A 22817-nucleotide genomic window follows, 5' to 3' on the forward strand; every position below is an offset into this window, starting at 1 on the left:
CCCAGTGGATTACTTTCCTGGAATGCACACGGTTGCTGTCGCCAGGAAGTTTAGGTGAATCACATCGCCTGGAGAGGCCAGTCAAATTATGATGACTCTCCTATGTCACAAATCAATGGGCTGAAAGGTAAATTATTAACAAATTAACAGGCACCCCACACGCTCGAGTTTTAAAACTACGTGGAGTTCACAAAATCAATATATGTAGCTAGTGCCGACCGTATACGAAAAGTAGTCTTTGCGTAACCCGACCGACCAAAAAATAATTTCATTTCCAATAGAACTATTAGTATGTCAATATGTCGATATCGCCTTCGCACCCGTGCGGGTTAAACCCTGACGGCACAGCCACCCAGTATAAAGAATCGAAGGCCGCCATACAAACTTCTGGTCTCCAGTCATCACCTAGGTCCTTCCTACCGGAGCGAGAGGATACGTTAGAGTACTTCATTAAGTTTCCGAAGCCTTCGTCTAAAAATGAGTTTGTACTAGCTAAGGACCATGACGGCGAGGACAGCCACGTGCCCATTGTCATGCTGTTGGGGTGGGCGGGCTGCCAGGATCGATACCTCATGAAATACTCAAAAATTTACGAGGAGCGGGGGTAAGTATGAAGAATGACACACCAACACAATCATAACATATGACATTTCGCTATTCCTAGCCTAATTACTGTGCGTTACACCGCTCCGGTAGACAGCCTATTTTGGAAGCGATCTGAAATGATTCCTATCGGCGAGAAAATCCTTAAACTAATCCAGGACATGAATTTTGACGCCCATCCACTAATATTTCACATATTTTCCAATGGCGGGGCCTACTTGTACCAACATATTAATTTAGCTGTGATCAAGCACAAGTCTCCGCTGCAAGTTCGCGGCGTGATTTTTGACTCCGCTCCTGGGGAGCGTAGGATAATGAGCCTGTATCGCGCCATTACAGCCATCTATGGTAGGGAAAAGCGCTGTAACTGCTTGGCCGCACTGGTTATAACCATCACACTCAGTATTATGTGGTTTGTGGAGGTGGGTGACGTTGAATCAAATTTATAAAGATTGTAAGCAAAACAATTGACTTCTTTTCAGGAATCAATTTCTGCCTTGAAAAGCCTATTTGTGCCGTCTTCGCCAGTACGCCCCAGTCCATTTTGCGACCTTAAAAACGAAGCCAATAGATACCCACAGCTTTTTCTGTATTCGAAAGGTGACATAGTGATTCCCTATCGGGATGTGGAAAAATTTATTCGTCTCAGACGCGATCAGGGTATTCAGGTATCGTCAGTATGCTTCGAGGATGCCGAGCACGTTAAGATTTACACCAAATATCCCAAGCAGTACGTCCAGTGTGTGTGTAATTTTATTAGGAACTGCATGGCAATTCCTCCTATCAAGGTGGCTGGTAATTCTGAGCCATCCGAAAACGTGTGTCGGGTTAACCTAAAATACGATTAGTTGGCACAGGAAAAAGAAACACAACTAGTTGTTCGAATGAAAAACTTTAAACTCAACGTAATTATTTCAAATTTAAAGCGCTTTATGTAGAATTAAATTTAAAAGTTACTAAAATAAAAACATTTTCAATTATTTAATACAGAAAACGGGGGTTTGTGTACGGAAAACGTATCTTCAAAGTCTTTGTCGAAATCTGTGTCTAATTCCGTGTGTGCTGGCGAACTGGATTTTTAACGGGTAGACCAATGCAATCCCGACCGTAGTGTAAGTTTGTTTCCCTTTTTATTAAATTAAATCAAGACCAAGATTCACTTTTTATGACCTGACTGATAAGGAAACTGTCTGTTACGCCTTAAACGACTCGAAACTGCCACGCCCACACTTGACATTTTTATGATATTTGTTGATTTTTGTATTAGTTTAGTAGTTTTCTATCTCCAACGCGGTCCAGGATTGGCTGCACGCAATCGAAAAATGGACTGCCAAATGGAATGTGGCCATTAACTCCTCAAAGTCAGCCTGTGTAACTTTTTCCCTGCGACCCGGAACCTGCACAGATCTGACCTTCAATGGAAGCCCTATCACCAATGCTAGATCGCACTGCTACCTAGGAGTTCATCTAGATCGGAGACTGACCTGGGGGGCCCACATCACGTCGGTCAAATCAAAGTCACTGGCGAAGCTTAAAAAGCTCGACTGGCTCTTCCACTCCAGCAAACTTCAAATGAGCTCTAAGGCTCTTTTAATCAAAGCCATTCTCGCTCCAACGTGGAGTTATGCCATCCAGGTGTGGGGAACTGCCGCCAAATCCCAGCTTAATAGGCTCCGTGTGGTCCAGTCAAAAGCTGCACGTCACGCATCTGGGCTCCCCTGGTACGTGACGAACATAGTCATCGAAAGAGATCTGAAAGTTACCCTTCTTGGGGATCAGATTAATTTCCACAGCAGCCGTTATGCCGACAGGCTTATGGCCCACCCGAACCGACTAGCAACTATCCTAGCTGATCCCATCTCTCTCCGAAGACTGAAGAGGGTACACCCCAGCGATCTCCTTACCCGGAGGATAACATAACATATTACATTTTCTTTTGTACTTTATAATTAAGATACCACTTGGTCTCATTTATCTTTATCACACATTAGGTTAAGTTCAGAGGAATTACTGAACGATTCCTTTTGAAATCTTAATAAATAGAATTAGTTACTCCAAAAAAAAAAAAAAGTTTTCTATCGATATGCCAATAACTTTTTTCACCTGTAATGCCTAGAAACCTGCCCCGCCTGCAGTCTTGAAATATGATTTGATATTTTTATAAGTCTTGTAAATTTGATCTGCCACGCCCACTCTAACGACCACAAACCAACTAAAACTGTCACGTCCAACCTTTTTTTTTGAACCCTTTTTAATATATTACTTTAATTATTTTTTCCATGGTTTTGGGATGGTTTTTTCTTTTTTTGGTAATACGAAATCAGATTATAAATGAATTCTTTTACAAAGAAAAGCAAAACTTTTGCTATGACCTTTTCAACGCCTAAACAAATAGGTAAATAAAAATTTACCTATTTTAATCTGATATCAGTTTTGGAATATTTCGATTATTTTTTAGAACACGTTCTTGTAAATTCAACGATTCGAAAGCAGATCTTTTGCAATACGTTTCTTGAAACGATCTGTGGGTGTGTAAACTCTATCTTGAAGAGTATCAGAATAGGATGAGCGTTCAAAAGTTGCAAGAATTATTTATATATTCCAACTTTGATGATATACTTTTCCACATTTGTTTCGTAGCTTCAAAAAAGTTTATTCAAATTACGCGGTTTTATGTTTTATTTTTAATAGGCAATAAAAGAAAGATATGTAACATTTAGAATGTGGCTCGAGTAATAACAAAAAATAGTCAACAGAAGGGACAACTATATAGCAACTCACTATGACCTTATTTAATGTACAAAAATGTCACTATAATGCATTTGCCCAGGCGATCAGCGAATGACGATCTTCGGCGAGAGAGATTGAAAAATATACCACCCAAGAAATACTCTTCTTTTGAAATATTCAGTATGAAATAGTTTTATAAGTTTTATATACAGTTATCGCATTGAATAGGTCTTCTAATTCAATTTGCTTTTATTTTTGTCTTTGTTACATAGCTATTAATCGAAAAGTACAACTTAATGACTTAATTTTATTTTCATAAATCACCTGTTTGAAAAAGTAAGAACTAAGAAATAGTGCATAAGTCTTAAGTGTTATGTATATATTTGGTCTAGTACATATTAGTGTTGGCCTTGAAGCATCAATTAAGTTTTCTGGACTTCATTGTATTGATTTTTAAAAATATCTTTTTTTTGTTTCTTCTGATGCTATGTGCTACCACAATTTTGAATGAGTTCTCAAATATCAGCAAGTTGTCCCTTTTTACACAGATCTGCCATCACCATACATATATGAGATGATCGGTTGGGTCGTCTCCGAAAGCTTTTAATTTATTTAATAAGATTTTTAAGTTTTTATTTAGTAATAATGTTGTTAAATTAAAAGTGATTTTTTAAAATTGTTTTGAGTGTGACAAGTTTCACATCTGCTTAAATCCCAGCCGTTCCACATAGAAGTGGTATACTAAGTGAGATGATTCGTCATTCAAAAATACCATTTTGAGTGCAACGGTCACACTTTAGGGCGTGTTATTTTCTAAGCTGGCTTTTTCACTATATTTTAATAGAAAGAACAAATGGGTGCGTCCAACCGCATTTTACAAGTTGCCGTTAGCGCGTCCGTGTTTTCCCTAATATGTTTTGTTATCGCGTTTTCCACGCCCTATTGGCTGGTTACAGACGGTAGATTACAAGACCCGCGATTCACTAACCTAGGCCTTTGGGAAGTTTGTTTCAACAACTTCCAGGACATACACCGATTTTTTGACAACTCCTTTAAAGGATGCCTATGGGTTTTCGAAGAGGAATATTACATCATACACGACTTCCTCCTGCCTGGCTTCTACATATCCGTTCAACTTTTTGCTACGCTATGCTTTGTAATGTGCCTTGTTGTTATACCACTCACTGCAGCATTTCTTCGCACTTCTCGCGACGATGACAGGTACATGGTGCTCCTGCTGGCAATAGGATCATGCCAGGTTGTGGGCTCTGTGTTCGGGTTTATTGCTGTGGTCATTTTTGGCGCAAAAGGAGATTCTCGGGATTGGATGCCAGGATGGCAGAACAACGATATGGGCTGGTCATTTGCTCTGGGCGTTGTTGGCGCTGTGCTGCTACTGCCGGCAGGCGTACTCTACCTGGTAGAAGCGCGTCGGGAAAGGTACAAGCGCCTAAACGAAATTAGCAATCGGGAGATCAGTGAATACGGTGATGAGTATTACCAGAATCAGGCATCCCCCGCAGTGCTTCCGACCGCTCCGTCGCCATATCAATCCTATTTTGCATCCGAGCCAAGCCGACCAAGAAGACCCCAACAAAGTAGTGCATCGAATTCCGCTGTACAAGGAGGAATTCAAACAGATATATAAATCAAAAAGTTAAAGATAATGAATTCGAAGGAATTTTCCGTCCATTTACAAAATATTTTATAATAATTTACAAATATACAAATATATACGATGTAAGGTAGAATAGTCATTTCACTAAATCGACTACTAATGCTTTTAAAATGTATCGAACTCGAAGGTAATAAATATTTGTCAAATAATTTATTTTACCTTTTAATTTTTTCCGATTTCCCTAACTTATAATGTTAAAAACAAGACACTGTGCCTAAGTTTAATCGCTCTATTTAATTTTTTAACGAAAAGCAACCTGAAAAGGTCCAATTTTTTATGATTCCGCCCACAAATCGGGCTGTATTTGATCGATGGCGTGGCGTATGTTCACTTTGAGGGTGGTGGTTTGCGGCTTGTTGGCATAGATCTGCGACTTAGGAAAACCCTCATGAAAAAGTCCAGCGGTATAAAATGGCACGATCTCGGTGTCCAGTTCACTTCGCCTCCTCCATTATTGTTTTCGAAAAAATACGGACCAATCACGACTTCGGCACCAAAGAGTCACTTTCTGCGGATGCATTGCCACTTGGTAAACCGCGTGTGGATTGGTCTCGTCCCACCAATCGACGGATAGTCGACTCGGCAGGACGACCATCGCGACCGTAAAACCGGCGATCAATCAACATGGCCGCAATGTTGCGGCAAGTGCCCTTTTTTTGCGTATCAATTGCGATTAGATTTTTATTCAAGGTAATAAAATAATTTTATAAACAAAAATAATACAACTCACCAAATGAATAATTTAAGGTAAATACATTAATACATGTTTCTATACATTATAATACTTGTATTAATTTAAGCTTAATCGTACATGTGGACCGTTATTCCAACTCAAATGAAATGAAGCTGGCCCTAACTCGAAAGTCAACAAGTCGCCCCAGACTCCGGAATTATGTATTTGTGTTCTTAAACTAAAAGCATATGCTTATTTTAAGTTATAATGATGAAATAATTATGTTATTCATTAGCATAATGTCGATGTCCTGAAAAATTAGCATAAAACGAATGAAAATGCGATGATAATATATCCCTCTTCAAAAATGATTGGGGACTTAGTGATTAAAATGTGGTGAAAGAGTGATGAAGCAGGAAGTACTTTGCCCGTTAAAATGCGCATAAACATCGGTGATTAATAGCGATGATTTTCCGCTCTTTTTGTGATGCCTTTGTCTAAGCGTTGAATTCCTAGGATAAGCCAAAATATTTAAAAACACGTGAAAATGATATAGTCGAGTTCCCGGATATCAAATATCCGTTACATCGCTAGAGGAAGTGCCAACGAGAACTTGAATTATTTTTTAGCTTGAAAGTTGAATAACCCTTGAAAGTCGCTAACACCTTACATTTGAAAAACATTTCCATAAAAAGTTATTGAGCAAAAAAAGAAACACCTTTCCCAAATTCAGAACAACTGAAACTTCTACGATATATGTAAGCCCTATCTGTATCACTTTAGGACAACAGCATTAAATAGCTAAATTTCCTATTACTGATCTTCTATATACACATATGTAAAAATTTATGTATATATGTACGTATGTGTCGTTGAAATGTCATTTTCAAATGCATACTAACCCTTCAAACTTAGAAAGTCGGATGTCAAACCATGTGCATCTGTTATTTAATAACTTAGTTATTTAAACGGGGATGAATTCTGGGAATGTAATTGAAGTACGCTAACATAAAAACTAACATATATGTATATCTTTCCGAGGCAAAAACTTGTGGCGATCGACCCTTCAACATACACAAATTTTAATGCCAACTTTTTTGGCTCAATACATAAGAGTTAAAAATAAAATGTGTTGGTGAAAAGTGACAAATGAAAAATTGTATCAGTTGGATAAAAAATTATTTTTCGTCAGAAAAGTTGCTATCAGAACTAAAGTATGTTCAGGGAGCGTTCATCAATAGCTCGTACCTTGATAAAAGATATTTTATATGAAAAACAAAACAAAATATTTTTCAAAGGCCATGCTTTGGCGATTTGTGGGTTTGGTCAAAACGTTTTTGACATATCATTTAAACATGCATGCCTAATCATACATTTATTGCTTTTATAGTTAAGAATATATGTATATATATATGTTATGTCGGGAAAGCTTCATTTCACCTGTTACATACTTTCCAAAATCTAGTACTCGTATGCCCTATTACTCTACAACTAACTAGAGTAGCGAACCCAGCATCATTAAGCATAGCGGGTCGGTCGTGTTTCCGATCAAGAATATATAAAGGTAACTTAACTACTGTGCCATCCCCTGCAAGGTTAAACAAATGTGAGTGTCGTACATCTTAGTTTTCTTTATTTAATAATTAAATTATAAGCTATTTTTAGACACATTAAACATAATATAATTCAATTTATAATATAGGGAAACTTTAAATATGAATAAATTTATTGGTGCGGAGATTCCGTTGTACGGTTTAAGTGTTTGCTTAGGGCCTTTGCTTGGAAAGTGCACGTCTTAAAACTTATATAATCTCTATTAATTGTGGTTGGTTGGCGGTGAGTTGGTTTCTCCAAAGTAATTATAATTACAAAAGTATTTTACATCTCCCCATAGCTGAAATCGTTAACATATGTACATACGTACTTCGAGAGCACGCAATGTATACAAACTGATTCAAACTCATGCAGCTATGACTCTACATCGTTGGCCTCGCTCACTGAAGAAAATGTTATTTTTGACATTAAGATTTTACGTATATGTATATATACATACAACATATGATAATATTCGAACAAACTCGTAAAGGTAATGAGAAAAATTGTATCTAGATAGTAAAATGTAGCTTTTTCATTGGAGCTGCATTCAGCATGTGGACAAGTAAAAAGACTATTTAAATGGGTTTGACAGCTTGGGCTCGCGAGCTTGTATTATACACAATCAATTTCGTATATAAACGACTTCTCGTTCCCACCTAACGTTTCTATTTATAATTTACGACAAAGTTATTAGAAGTGTATTGTGAAGACGACAAAGTTATTAGAAGTGTATTGTGAAGATGTTGATTTCAGATCTGGAAACAAAAATGCTTTCGCAGAAAGCAACCTTGTGTGTTTTAACAAAATAGATAAATTGACCATATCGAATGCCCTCCTCTTTGAGCTCCAACGAAATCGCAATGGCAAGTTCATAACCCCTCAGCGCGTTTGGGTTATTTACCCTGTTTATCTGTAGTATCGGGATGCAAACATTTTCTCGTTCCTTGGTCGTAGTCCAAATAAAGGTCCATCTCAAAATCTCTTCAGCAGGAGCGGCTTGTTGTTTTCGGCGAACGCCGTGTTAATCCACTTAATGTCCGGCTTGGCAAAACGCACTGTCTGCCCCTCTCCGCAGGAGTTCTCACCGGCGAAGATTCCCTTGAGGCGGACGCTGGAGCCGCTGCCGCAGGCAAGCGCGCTTCCCACGTCGAATTGGCAAGAGTCGAACTTGGTAGCACTACACACACTGCTGGAGTCGGCATTGCACTCGCTGCGTGCTTGCGTCAAAGTGTCGGTCACGTGCATTAGAGCGCCCTCTTCATGTACTGTTGAACGAAAAATAAGAAACGTATTGAATCGAGAAAGAAATTAAAGTAGAAATTTGGTTGAAAGGATTATTTAAATTGTGAAAAATATTATGTGGAGAGTGAGGGCAGCTCAATGTTAGAAACTAACCTTTATATTCTTTATATACCGTTGTAAATACCTTTGTATTAAAAAAGCTCGACTAATTATGAATACTTTATAATCAAAAACAATTAATAATTCAATAACAATTCAGTCCTATACTTATATCGTACTTTATGTCGTCTGAAGTATATAAGGATACATTGTGTTTCAATATTCCCTCTCCACTGATATAATTTATATATTAAATTCAGTGATTTTATCGAGTTCCCTGACTATCCGTAACGGATATACTCAGTGTGAATGCTAACGCGAAATTTTATAATTTTTTTGGATATAGATAGATATTAGGGAATAAAATGATAGGCGTTTTGTAGCTAAAAGTAAGGACGTTTTTGAAATGAAATCATTTCAGAACATTTTTCAAAAGTGTGGGCGTGGCAGTTTTGTGCGGCTTGTGGGCGTAAGTGTAAACGTGGCAAAATGGGTCTACAAAAATTTCACTGCGCCTATGTCTCTAGAATCTGTATGCTGAATCAATCTTCTAGCTATTATAGTTCCCGAGATCTCGACGTTTATACGGTCAGACGGACATGGCTGGATCGCCTCGGCTATTGATCGTGATCAAGAATATATATACTTTATATGGTCGGAAACGCTTCCTTCTACCAGTTACATACTTTTCAACGAATCTAGTATACCCTTTTACTCTACAAGTAACGGGTATAAATAACATGTGTTATCATTTATATATGAAGGAAATAATTTTTTTAAATTTAAATTTTCAAACTTTGATTTACTGTTTTCTGTTCCGATTGTCGCGTTTTCTTTTGAACCTAACCAAGGTAAAGATCAGTTCCCCAAGGCATCGTGACTTTGAATGTAAACACTTACTAGATAACGCCTGCTTTCCCCAGCCAGAGGTGAAACATTGCTCGGAATCCTTTGGGTCCTCGTCGCTTATGCAGATGGGCTGGATGTGGGATGCGAACTCCAAACGTCTTTCGAGTCGGATAATGGCCAAGTCGTGGGCGTTTGTCGACGGATCGTAGTCGGGATGGACGTCGATGGTCTTGGCTTCTGTCAGCTGGAACGGCAGAGGCTCGTTCGTGCTGCCCAGCTCCCATTCGCCAGCCTTAACACGAATGTCGCTCACCGGAAGGCTAGTGGGTTTCAATTGTAGTGACTTTGAGGAAACTATAGACAGTTTTCACATACCCATTTACGCAGCTGGCGGAGCTCAGAACAAATTGGTCTCCGATAATGGCTCCTCCGCAAATAAGCGTCTTACTGGACTCGCGCAAGATCATGGCTTGCCAGGGGATTTCGGCGAAGTTTGCATCCAGATCCTTAACTCCCGTGGGCTTCGTTCTGGAAAAGAAGGAGGTAAGTCGTTGCTCCGTGTAAGGAATTTGCCTCACTACCGCTTGTTCCTTGTCGCGCACACTCCGGCTAAGTTAACCGGCCAGGGGTCTACGTAGTTAGGGTCACGACAGCACTTCCCGGGAGAGCCGTTCTCTGTCTGCAAACAGTCCGTAAGGGGCACTCGGAAAGCCGCTTCCATGGGAGACAGCTCTACGGGGGTCTCAGACAGCACTCCGATGGCGTTGCAGAAGTTCTCAGAGGTGCACACTAAGGCGGAGGCGCACTTGGCGAAGTGTTTTGGGACATTGGCTGGCTGGGGAGTGGGAAAGATCTGAGGCGACAGCTGGTCCTCTCCGCGGTAGATTGGCTTCTGGTTCGATGGCTGCGGAGCGCGGTCAGGCTCGAACCGAGGGATTTCGTTAGCGGCCGCAGGCGGCAGGTACTCGTTCGTAGGCCGGCGCGTCGGCTGGGGGCGTGGCTCCGGCCTCGGCCTAACTTGTGGGATGAGACTGCTGGCCGATTCAGTGGCCGGGGAAGGTGGCAAGTAGACTGGACGTCGGCTTGTCTGGACGTTCTCGTAACTGGGATGCTGTGTGGTGGAGGGCGGCAGATACTCAATGGTGGGTCGAGAAGCTGGCACAGCAGTCGTGGGCTGCGGGCGGAGCGGCGCCTGGGTGGAGCGCACCGCGAGCACTGCTGGTTTCGTCGGCAGCGGGAAGGTCTTCTCCGGAAGGTTGAAAATATAGCCATCCTCCGTTAGCGTGGTCGAGGGTATGCGGCAGCATGTATTAGGGGCAGGGCAGCGGTTGGGCTGTAAGTGAAAGTGAGTGGGGCTTAGAGAAGAGCGGCAATAGTCGGTTGCGGTTGCCAATGACACACAATTTCGCTATGCTTGCTAAAGCAGCCTGTACCTATGTATGTGCCTATTCAGAAATCGGAAGGTCAATTGGTACACTGGACGGAGTTACTCGACTGGCCCGTCAATGGCCTTTGCGCTTTGGCTTAATGGAATCGAGAAAATATTGCAGATTCATGGTGGAATACAACACACCATGGGCGTACTCGGACACCGTCTCCCCAATAGCTCCCCGTACTTCGGTACCGTCTTTCGTACAATGGCATTGTCAAGTTTGTCGGTCTGCTGCTTTTAATTGAAATATTCAGCAATTGTGGGTAATGACATGTCTATCCGATGCTTTCTCAATAAAATTGTATACAGATCTACATGTATTCATAGAAAATATGTCCAGTTGCGGTAACCCAAAGACGAGTTAGCATTTGGATATGCAATCACAGCAACTGTACAGAGATACAGAGTTGGTAGTCCTTCTTTATGGCAACTTAAAGCCGCATGCTGTGGTCAAATAATTATTTGTATCATAGCTGAAACAAAACACTTCCGTTGGCCAAGTCCCAGTTCGGCCTTATTTAGGTTCATTAATGGAAATGACCATTATCCCTAGTATGTGGAACTTGTCTTTCTGATTAACTTGTGAAGATCATCATTAGGCACAGCTGTCGGCTGTCTGGCTCAATTTTGTATCATTTTAGAGTTAATCAAATGTTATCTTAATGTAGACATCATTCACGCTGGTACTTTGTGAGGCTCAGCCTACCGCGCACATTAAACCATTAAACTTATGTAATACATGTTATTAATCAGGGCGGGCCCTGCGAGAAAGCAGGACGGAGAAGAGAAGCGCATTTAATTTTGATCAATGACAACAAGCTTTTCTGAGCAGGCGAAATGCCGCACAACACCAATTTTTGCCCCTGAGCGGCGATTACCGGCCAGTGGTCAGTGGTCAGTGGTCAGTGGTCAGTGGCCAGTGGCCATTGCATAGCTTATGATCAATCATGTTACGCGAAGATAACAACTTCGACAACAAAAACCTCGAGCTACTACTTGTGTACCAGCGACAGCTAAAATATGTAGTCACCAACGACAAGCGCGCAGGGAGGCCCCAAAATGCTTTTTATAAATGTTGTTGCTGGCCATACCAGACAAGTTGTCCATTAAGGTTGTTGTTAATGTCCCATAGATTGTCTGTCGCAATTTGTTAATAATGTTGCAATTACTCGAAGTATATATATATTATAAAAATGTATAATTTAAAGCCATTACCAAGTTCAATGGATTCAGAAAAGCAGAAGCGGATACTTTGGTGATAGGCCGATGCTGCCTTAATGGCTTGGGGAAAGGTCAAGCCGTGACGACATCTCCAGCGGCGAAATTTATGACACTAATGCTTCACTACACACACGAAACAATTTTTATGACTGCATTAAGGCGCCTCTGGCACAACACTAAATTGCCCAGTCTTGCTCCTCACCTCTTCGCCGCACACTTTTTATAAACCTATAAAGTGGACGCTTCTACATTTTCGTTTTACGAGTGGCCATCTCGGTGCGGGCCAAGTTTAATCGAGCCGAGTCGCAGAGTGGAAGAAGCTTCTAAATACCACGCTCGGCCCTGAAGTACAAGTGCTTGCAGGTCGCCAGCCAGTTGTGTTAGAAGTTCGGCGTTAAAGCCTTTTGTTTATGCGTCATGCGGTGCAGTTTATGCTTAATCATCATTAACGTGGGCGTAAGCTCGGTAATTTACGACCAAACTAGATACCAAGTCTCTCTCGCTCTATGCGAAAACCAATTAATAAAAACCCAAATCAAGCGGGCAAGATGTCATTTTACGCTGTATATGATTGTACATACATCACGGACTTATGTTAATTAAAACAAAGTCGCAGCCATTGACAGTGTATCGGAACGTAACAATCGATGTCGATTAGCAGCATACAAAGCTAATAAAACCATAACAATTATAATGACCATAAAACACGCATTAGCCAAAGGAAACCGAAAACCCACCAGCAAAGTCAACCTGCACGACGCGAAAAAATGTTAAGAGCTGTTAACGACTTTTCGACCGCCGTATGAGCAGCGAGCAACCTCGAGGAGAACTCGAGCGCGACCTAGACCTTGAGTTAGCCGCTTGAGTTTTCGTCTGCATGCTAAGCGCTCGACATTCCCGGCTTCTGGCTTTCTTGCTTTGAATGCTTTTTGAGCCTACGTGCCTTGGTTTTTACCCTGAGTCTAGGCTTGGACTAGAGAATCTATAACTCCATTCTGTCCTTAAGTGCCGTACATTCTGGCAGCAGAGAAAACTTACTAGAGCTTAGTAACGAACGAAACTACCAAACAAGCTACTACACTTCCATAACACTTGAATTCTATAGAAGGGGAAATAGCGAAATAGCCGAAATTAAGCCACCATTTCCTTTTTGTGTTTTAATTTCAAACAAAATATATAAGACCAAGAAAGTGGTAAGTATAGGTATTATTACAATTAGTATTAGTATATTTTAATTGAGCAAAGGCAATCATTCGTTTATCTTTCAAGATCTACAAAATACAAAATTAATACGGAAGGGAAAACAACTAGCATTGCAATTCTATTGTCTTTCATACGCAGTATGACCCCGTGAGACCATAAAATGCTCAACACAAGCCCCATTTTTCGGATTAAACTTTTTCAAGCTACTTGGGATGGCAGTTAATTATATCTTGCGAGTAACTATTTGCTTTAACTTCTTAAAAAAGGAGGAACACCGTGTTGAAAATTCTGTTGTATCGATTTTATGAAATTCCTATTTGCAGAGGTACTTCTGGTTGAAAAACATAATGATCATGCCAGGCCCAGAGTTAAGTGACCTTGCCTGCGTTCCTAGCGTTTTCGTTGCTACACTATCCAGCGCCGGCTGGGCGTAACTACAGCCATCTTATTGATAATATACATTAATGTTGCTCACACACGCAGTTCGCAGTAACTAAGCGAATCGAGCAATTATGGCTCGTAGTTGGGACCGGGGACCGGGGACAGGGGAATATCATGGGGTCCTACCAGAAAGGGCTTCTGGATCGCAGGCTGTGGAAGTGCTCAGAGCCAAAGAATGCGAGTCAGCGATGCAACGATTTTATTGAGTTTTCAGAGGCATCAGTGATGACAACGCCGATCGTGCAGCTGTGGCTTGCCGCCTGCACTGCCAAATTTTTCACTTGTTGTGCTTATTTTTTCAAGGCGTTGCATGCAGCAGCACAGTACGCAACTGACCCGTTTTTCCGGCATGTTGTAAGCAAATTATGCAATTGCACTGGCCCGCCTGGTGAAAACCTGAGATCTCTCTTAGCCGAATGTCTTATCGCCTCTCTGAGTATTGTCCTCTCCTATCGAGCCGATGACCTACCTTCTGCTTATGTGCACTTGTAAATACATACGCGCAGTGGCACAGGGACTGCATCACAGCTAGGCTGTAATTTAACACTTTTTGCTCGGCTGCGTGCATGTAGTGCAATACTTGTGCTGCGACGGCATTCCAGTCGGACTGCTGCTTGGTGGCGTCAAGTTCGTTACCACTGCCACAGTTATTTTAATTGCTCAAACATGCCTGACCTGGCACTCCAGTACTTTTGGGCCCAAAGGATACCAGCCGACAAAACCTATTGCGTGCCAATAAAGTGTCGGTGCCGTTTCTTAACGATGCTCCGTCGAGCACCGACGGCATTGTGAAATGGGCTGCGATAGTTGCGGTCGAGTTTGATACTCGCATAGCCAGTTGCATCCGCCGCAGTAGCTTTGATTGTTTCGTCACTGCCACAACATTAAAGCAGCACAGCTATTTGGCTATTGAAATGAAGCTACAAAGGCGGAATGAATGGGAAACCCCCCGTACTAATGATGCCGAACACCAGTTCCCCCCTGTGAATTGCTTAACTCTTTTGATGGGAATACGTATTCTGGCCGCCTGCGGTCATGAGTGAGACTTACTCCTTGCTTCTTTACGTAGTTTATGGCGCTAATCTCGCCGTTCCGGCAGTTGTCCGGAGTCACACAATCGGAGTCGTGGCCACAAATTGCCACTGGCACGGGAGTAGTGGTTGTTGTGGTGGTAGGAGGCGCCCTATAAGTACAGCAGACAGTGGTTTCCGGATCACAGTTCTGGAAATAAACAGTTCGATAATGGTTAGTTTTTTTTAGGTATTTGCCACATAGGCATCGCATAGTAAAGAGCATGCTGAGAATACAAATTTAATCTTTAAAAATAAAGAGTTTCCAAAGCAGCTTCTGAGGGAGTTGGCCGATCTTGAGCAGGAATTCTCATATAATAAGTCAGTTAAAGTAAGCTAAATACAACACAAATACAACAATGGAACAAGTCATGTTAGCCCTCAAATGTCCATAGATGTCTTCTACGCATTTCGACCCATCAGGAATTCCATAGAAGAACAATCACAAGAGGCCAAGCACCCTATTCCCACCGTAAAGTACGATTGTTTCGCTTGGGTTGCGAAAAGGTTGGACTTTTTGGTGGCAAAATGAACCATTGTACGTGTGGGCAATATATTAGACCATGCTAGGAAATATTGGGAAGACATATATGCGAAAAAATTTTAAGTCTCGATCTGGACCTTCCCACAGGATATAAGCCCGCAAGCACACGGAAATAGTTATATGATGCATAATATTTTGCATATATTATATGCAATTATGCATATTTAGTATAGCACCCATTAGAAAAAGAAAGAGAACAAATGTTAATATTTTTTTGTTCTCTATTGGCTCCTCAGGCCTTTAATATTGTTAAGGATTCAAAAAAACTACGTAAATACGTCTATGAAAAGAAAAATAACACAATAATGTATATGGACGTGTAAGTAGAAGTGCAAAACATTTTAAATAATTGAAAAATTAATTTTTTCTTTTCAATTTTCCACAAGTACAAGTACCGAAAAATGCAAGTAGGTTTCAGCCATTTTAAATAAGAAATTATATAATGAAGAAATGTAATGTATAAACTGCGGTTTGTCGAATCTAGCTCCTTTTATTGTGTTGCTATACGTTGATTTTATCAAATATACATCGAATATAACTCTGTAGCTGAGATATTTTTAACATATAAATATATGTAAGCATCACATGTCCACTGATTAAGATTATGTGGCCAAAAGGTCACCACAGCTTGCCACTTGGATAAATGATGTGCTAAGAGGTGGACAGCCAGGTTCTAGAGTCAGTGGCCGGCGGATAGATGATTTAAGCTATTGCATTTGCATTGAACTTTGCCGCGGGTGTACATGTGGTACATTTAGTTTTATCAAATCTCAATGGTCAGCTGGCATTTAGCAACTGAACAATTCCAAATAAATAACTTTGAGAGTGTCCGGTCAGAGATCAGAAGCCACATCAGTAGCTTGAGGCGGGGTCGACTTGAGGAATTTGTAGCTCGGCAATTTGCTGAGCGGTTTCCCATCGGGTGTGGATGGCAGACAAGAAGCGCCTGTCCAATAGAGAAGAGTTTAAAAACCAGTTAAGATCGTAGATTCGCCAGAACTGGACTGGCACTCCATATATCAATCAGACTCTGAATATTACAAATTAATCTGTCTAAATCCTCTTATTTATTTCGGCTTGAATACCTCCCCAAGCAAGAAAAGTTAAAATCGGAAACCCATTTGAATGTTCTGAATATTGCTTTGAGGCCTTGACTAATAAAGATCTTTGGCCCGAGCGTGATTTGAGCTAAATGGGCTTTAAATAGCATGGATATATTTACGAAGCAATAATTTGGGCTTTGATCGCAGAAGACCAGCTCTAGTGGTTTTGGAAAGCACTCAGATCTTGTTTGTGTGTTTCGAAATGGTGTCTTAATTAAATAGCTATTTAAAGTGCCAGCATATTAAAGCCCGTACGGTCGAACTGTTTCGGGCAAGTGCTTCAATCGCAACAGTGGATTGGCGTATCCGTTTCCACGGTCCCGGAACTGCTAGTTCGTTTGATATATATATGTGAGTTTGTGAGCGACTTCAATTGCCGGTTTTGACATCATCAGTTTGCTTAGTTTTGAAGATTGCTGATATAGCGCGTATTGATAGTTAGTCTTCCAACTGTTTTGCTAATTATTCCGAGAAACAATTACTTGCACAGATATTTTGGCGATACGTAGGGTGCTTTGAAAATTTGAAAAAATATTTGGGCCTTTTTTCAGATAGCTTTATTGACTCAGTAGCGAAAGTATTGAAAATGTCGCGTGGGGTTAGCTAACTTTCTCCCTAGAACATGTTGGTTCAACACTACACAGAAATGAATATAGCCTCGGGCTTCGCAACTGTCTTATTTGGTAAATAATTAGTTAGAGAGGTTCTCATACTATTGCCCGCAAACTGTTATGAAGTTCGTTATACCGGTAGAGGAAATATGTTGACGAACTGCCCAATTTAGGTTGTTTACCCACTTCGGTGTCGCTGACTTCTTGTTTTTCTGTACACACGCATGCGTGATGATGTGTTTTTGGCAGAGCAATTAAACACAAAGTTCGCTTTTTATTCGATTTTGGGCGATTACGAAACTCCCCGTCCCTACGCTCTTCGCTCTTCGCTCTTCGGTCTTCGGTCTACGGACCGGACAGCATGTTAATATGTATGTGGGCTGGTATTTCGAACCTTGGTAATGACAAACCGGAAAATAGCGGTAAATGTGCCACACAACTCAAGCCGCCAGCCATTAAGCCAAAAACGTCAGGAGCAGAGCACAAAATGCAGATCAGGCAAGCTAATCAAGCAACAGCAACAGCAGCGGACGGACGGATTTGTTTTATTTTTATTTTCTGTTCCGGGAAAACCCGAACCAATATTCCAAGTGATCCAGTAGACGAAGATACAAATGGGCAAATTAACGTTGGCCGGTGTGTGGAAAGCGATTCAGCGTTTCTGCATTTCACTTACTTGAATCTTGGGTAGTTGCTGGGCGAAAAATCCGTTCAGGCACTGACCACTGCGGACGCACTGCTGGCCGGGAGCGCACTTCAGGAACTCCTTGGGAGGCAGGTAGGTTGGGCCCTGGAAGGGCGACGCTTGCCTGCTGATTATGGCGTGGTTGAGGAACACGTTCGTCGCGGGGTTTACTGAAAGGTGGTTCTCCTTTTGGTCCTTGATGCCGTTCTGATATTGGCCATTTAGAAACATGTTGGCCTGGTAGTCGCCACTGGCAGCGGCGAGCACTGCCAGGGTGATGCACAGGGCGAGCTGCTCCCTGAAGTGTGAAACGGACATGGCGCCGGACTCTCTCGATCTGAGGCTGAAGAACACTGGGGAAAAATAGAAGAGGCGACCAAGTCAAATCAGTGACAATCAATCAAATTTAATGACCTCAAAGAATTCTAAGACTTCCTATAGGAAGTATACAGGCTATGATGAAATAATTTCTCGTCGGGATTTTACGAGCTCCAAACAAGTCCGTGTGAGATGCCTCAGACTGGAACCACAAATGCAAAGGGGGTCAAGCAGAAGGGGCTGCCGAGACTATAGAGGAATTTCAAAGATTGAGTCTTGCTGCCTTGTTGCTCCTATGGCAACCTGTTTCAGGGAGATCCCCCAATCTCTGCGATATCATCTGCAAAAACTGTGCTTGGCTGGAAAACGAACAATTGAAGCGTCAGTTTTGACGGCGGTTTTTGATTGATATAAGGAATAGTTGCTGAATGAGTTGTACCACAGTAAACCGCCAATGGACGACAGTAAGAGAGCTGCTTAAATTAGCATGTTATTCTTCGACAAGTCCGTGACTAAAAGCTAAAAATAGTAAAAGCAGCCCCGGTACCAAGCAAAAACAAGAATTTGCGTATTTGCTGGTTTTTACCAATCCGAAATTAGCATAAAATATTTTCTTTTTTTGGACTTTTTGGTTGCTTATTTCAGTAACAGATTTAGAAATTTAGAAATTTCTGCCAAATTTCCTACATTCTATTTAAGCTCTTAGAATTTATGGACCACCAATATCTTTATAATTGGCTCGCGGCATACTTTATTAAGTATGAGAAGTCTAAGCCACGAACTTTCTTGAAGCAGCAACTATATCGGTTGAGAAATTATATTGAAAAGCCGTTGAAAATGACGGGAATTATGGAGATACAACGTCGAGCCGCTTTCCCCACTGATAAATCTAAGTATGAAATTCTTTTTGGCAATTCAAAGCCTTGCTGCATTTTGAAAACAGCTATTAATATACAGGATTTGCCTTCGATTCACATCACGCTACCCTAGACCAAAGACACTAGAATAACTAACACTAGAATTATTCTAGTGTCTTTGCCTAGACCCATTCATAGCTCAGCTTACGAGCAAAATCCGGGTTGTAGGCTTACATCTATTACCAAACCAGCCAACTAATGGATGCCATATTCCATATTCAGGCCTCAGCTAAGCAATGATGTTGTATAATTTTCAGAATTAATTGTATGTGCGAGTGGGGAGAATATTAGTCAACGCACTTTCAGGTACACACATCAAGAAATTACGTGGGAAATATCACTTTTTGTGTTCTCAACATTCATCAAAAATATTTAGCTGCAGCGGCTTATGCCAATATCTTATAAGTTGGACTTTATTCGCTACTGGCTTCTCTGTTCTACAAACAGCTGACAGGAATTATAATATCAAACAAGCTTTGGCACCTAAAAAAATCCGCAAACGAAAGTGTGGTTGCCACCTCAGCAATTCCGTAGCCAATCATATGACGTAATTTCGGAATTCACCAATTCTGGTTTTTCAACCGACTTAAGAAATTCGTAAAACACGGATGAAACAGCTTCGGGACTTCTAGTACCAAATAAAATATGCAATACAACGGCAAAATATTTAAAAAGTCACTGTGGGCAACCCTACGCATAGCGACAAATGTATATGCACGTCATTTGTTAAATTTAGATTGCTGCTCTGTTATTAAAAAATTATACGATTTGAAGCTGATTTGTTTGTTTTGTTTATAAGTGAAGAAGACTCTTTGCCGGGTAAGTATCAGTTAATAATAATAATAATAATGTATATTAATAAAAAAAAAAATAAAAAAAGAGTTGTAACACAAGCAACAAATTACAAGTATTAGTTTAAATATCTGTCAAATCCATGCATAGCAAGTAATACCATAGTTACAAAACTTATAAATATATGCAATATGCTGTAGTAGGGGCTCAGATCCACTTTTAAAATTGAATTAATTTTAACTGGAAACTCCCATCGATATTCTAAATAATTTAACGAATAAATGGTATACCTATTACTCGTAGAGTATATACGACTTTTCAAAAAGTATGTAACATATAGAAAAAAGCATTTCCGCTTTTTTTTCTATCGCTAAGCAAAATAAAATTTTGAAATTCATTTCCTGTGAAACACCCGAAAAATTAATGGAAAATAAATAGGTAAATAATATTCTTTCTTCGCCAAAGTAAATTCAAAAATCACATAAAATCATCATTAAAAATTCAAATAAAAATGAAATTAGTTTAAAGTAATATAATTTGCATATTTATGTGATACTTGTTTAATTATATGGAATATTATACCCTTGCAAAAGGTATATTGAATTCAGCGAGAACGCAGTGAAATAAAAATGGTAATTTCCGTCCGTCAAACTAGTCTTCCAATATTAAAGCTATCTGCAAAAACTTTTCCAAAAGTCGTCCTTCTGTTGCATATGATACAAATATATGTTATGATATCATACTATATAATATATACATAATACATATATCATTTTAAAATGTAATCCTATTCTTTAAAGCTATACACTCACTGAATACGTACGATTTTCGACCATATGTATAACTTTGTGTTTTTTTTTTAAATCGAAAACAATTGCATTCTTCCGAAGAATTGTTAAGCAAAAAAAAAAAATTTTGAAATTGTTTGCTTGTTTAAGATAAGTTAACCTTTTCAGCTGAAATCTAAATTTTGTTATTGAAAAGGAACGTTGCGATTATGATATATACTAAATTAATTAACTAGCTTTCTCAACATGAACATGGACCTGGTTAAATAAACTCAAGCCGAAATGTTCCCATTTGTGGTCCAGTTATTTGACAAATTTTACTTTACATACATGAAAATACAAAAGTTCTATGTAAAGTCCTTTAGATCACAGCCAAAACAAACGTGTAAGATGTGTTTCTTCTTTTTAGGGGCAGTATGTCAACCGGCTCCAAAATGGTTTGTCAACCTTAAATTTAGTACTTCTATGTAGTAACTCCTCTGGCTTATGGCAGAGGCAGAGGCCACTGCAAACTGAATTTTGATGCTGTTATTTCGGAGGCTGGTGGTTCTAGTGGTGCTGTGTTGTCTGCTTACTGCAGTTTCTGCTGCATTTCCGTGGGCGCTTTCCACATAAATTAAAACTGCAAATTTTTGTGTTGGCGCATTTGGCAACAATTCAACAAAACAGTACAAAACAACAAACAGCAAAGTTCAGATCGCATCACCAACAAATAAATTTCCACCGAGCTAAACACAATGGACGGTGGCAACCAAATGCGAAGTCGAAATGGCTGCACAAACTGACGGACGGCGGACGGACGGAGGTAGCGACTCGGCAACCTCGGAGCAGAGACAACTGAAACTGAATCAATGGAACTATCCATCAATCAATCAACCGCAAATGAATTTAATTTCCAACCACAAAAGGCTGCTGCTGCGGCTGCACAAGTAATAGCCAAACAGCCCAATTGACCTGGATGCATTGCAGCATTTTCAAATGGAGCTCGCCTGGCAGGCAGTTGCGATGTCCTTTAACTTTTCACAAGTCACCGCCGGTCGGGCACTGGGGTAAAGATCTATTAGGCAAAGAACTATGTGCGTAAGTCCGGTCCGAATCCCTTCCGAAACCCGGATGTGCGCCGCAGCTAACGATTACACTGTATCACTGTCGCCTGTCTGTTTCTTTTCTTACACTTATGGAAATCCAAATCTTTCTGGACTGGAACTCGAACGCGCGAACGAACAACTTGAATATGATTGTGAATATTTCTCCGAGATCGTTTGTTTTATATGTGCCCAGCAAAGCCCCAACCGCAGCGCGTCGCAGAAGCTCCGCAGCCGACGCCTGCATCAGAAGCCGAAGCCGCAGCCTCAGCTGCCAAAGATGCGAACGCGAACAAGTGAATCACTGAGGCTGGCTGCCCGTCTCAGCAGATGAGTCAACGTCTGCGTCGCCAACCGACGCCGGCGCAACGCTTGTGCTCTCCGCATGTTCACTTTCGTTTGGTGGGGCTCTTGGGCTCAGTAGTCTCACCACGACACGTCTCTGAAGAAGCGGCAAAGCTTCAGGCGGGTCTCTGCGGGCCTCAGCGCTCGGTCGGCTCAGAAGAAGTCTTCCGTTCGTCTGGCGGCGCGGCTTAATTTGTCTTGCGCATTCTAGGGGCTTTACATTTTTAGTAGGGCTATGTCGGGCTCTAGTGGGCGCTATTACTAATTAATTGTGGTTTCAGAGTCTGGTTTTGGGCCTTAAAGAGCGATTTGGCTCTCGCATACACAATGTTGGCTTTTAGTTCGAGAGTGTTCGCAAGTGATTCCGAGGTATGCAAATAATTTGATTCGCCATAAAACAGGAAATTCTTGGTAGTCGTCACCAAATTGTTTCTGGTGAACCATACATACGAATAAAATGGAATGTACAAGCGCAATATTTAATTTAAATTTAAACATACCTTGAGGGGCTCTTACACATGTACACGAAAAAAGTTAGAATTTACGTCAAGATTGTTTTAAAATTGTTTTTTTTTTTGGAGTCTGAAGAAGAACGAAAAAATTAAAGTGTTGAAAAGTAACTTTAGCCAAGTTATTAGGGAAAATAAAAAACAAAACAGGATAGGAAGTGGGCTACGGAAGGTCAAAGCTTTTATACCCTTCCCTTACATATATGTTTATTTAAAAGAAACCATTATATACCGAACATCAAATCAAAAACAAGAATGCTATAGTCGAGTTCCCCGACTATCA

General features: G+C 40.7%; 3 protein-coding genes across 3 annotated transcripts; 2 read left to right on the top strand and 1 right to left on the bottom strand.

The window, feature by feature from the left end:
* LOC6619119 (transmembrane protein 53) lies at positions 1-1583 on the top strand. The gene is made up of 4 exons (XM_002043323.2): positions 1-127; positions 282-604; positions 665-1025; positions 1086-1583. Exons 2-4 carry the CDS (start codon positions 300-302, stop codon positions 1449-1451), a joined length of 1032 nt encoding a protein of 343 aa, XP_002043359.1. The 5' UTR covers positions 1-127; positions 282-299; the 3' UTR covers positions 1452-1583.
* Positions 1584-4100: 2517 nt separating this feature from the next.
* Positions 4101-5164, top strand: LOC6619120. The gene has a single exon (XM_002043324.2). It carries the CDS (start codon positions 4187-4189, stop codon positions 4979-4981), a length of 795 nt encoding a protein of 264 aa, XP_002043360.1. The 5' UTR covers positions 4101-4186; the 3' UTR covers positions 4982-5164.
* Positions 5165-7295: 2131 nt separating this feature from the next.
* On the bottom strand, positions 7296-21863 carry LOC6619121 (inactive serine protease scarface). Its single transcript, XM_002043325.2, has 7 exons — positions 21769-21863; positions 17772-18133; positions 14818-14988; positions 10052-10803; positions 9846-9998; positions 9522-9790; positions 7296-8545 (listed from the first exon to the last, which is right to left on the bottom strand). The coding sequence occupies exons 2-7, from the start codon at positions 18096-18098 to the stop codon at positions 8253-8255; spliced, it is 1965 nt and encodes a 654-aa protein (XP_002043361.2). The 5' UTR covers positions 18099-18133; positions 21769-21863; the 3' UTR covers positions 7296-8252.
* Positions 21864-22817: the final 954 nt, after the last annotated feature.

The sequence above is a fragment of the Drosophila sechellia genome, chromosome 2R (assembly GCF_004382195.2).
Source record: "Drosophila sechellia strain sech25 chromosome 2R, ASM438219v1, whole genome shotgun sequence".
Lineage (NCBI taxonomy): Eukaryota > Metazoa > Arthropoda > Insecta > Diptera > Drosophilidae > Drosophila > Drosophila sechellia.

Coding starts and splice junctions, on each gene's coding strand:
- LOC6619119 (XM_002043323.2), top strand. CDS start 300: ATGTCGATATCGCCTTCGCACCCGTGCGGGTTAAACCCTGACGGCACA. Junction 605..664: donor AAAATTTACGAGGAGCGGGG/GTAAGTATGAAG, acceptor CGCTATTCCTAG/CCTAATTACTGTGCGTTACA. Junction 1,026..1,085: donor GTATTATGTGGTTTGTGGAG/GTGGGTGACGTT, acceptor ACTTCTTTTCAG/GAATCAATTTCTGCCTTGAA.
- LOC6619120 (XM_002043324.2), top strand. CDS start 4,187: ATGGGTGCGTCCAACCGCATTTTACAAGTTGCCGTTAGCGCGTCCGTG.
- LOC6619121 (XM_002043325.2), bottom strand. CDS start 18,098: ATGTCCGTTTCACACTTCAGGGAGCAGCTCGCCCTGTGCATCACCCTG. Junction 9,999..10,051: donor TGCGCGACAAGGAACAAGCG/GTAGTGAGGCAA, acceptor CTTCTTTTCCAG/AACGAAGCCCACGGGAGTTA. Junction 8,546..9,521: donor GGGAAAGCAGGCGTTATCTA/GTAAGTGTTTAC, acceptor TTCGTTCAACAG/TACATGAAGAGGGCGCTCTA.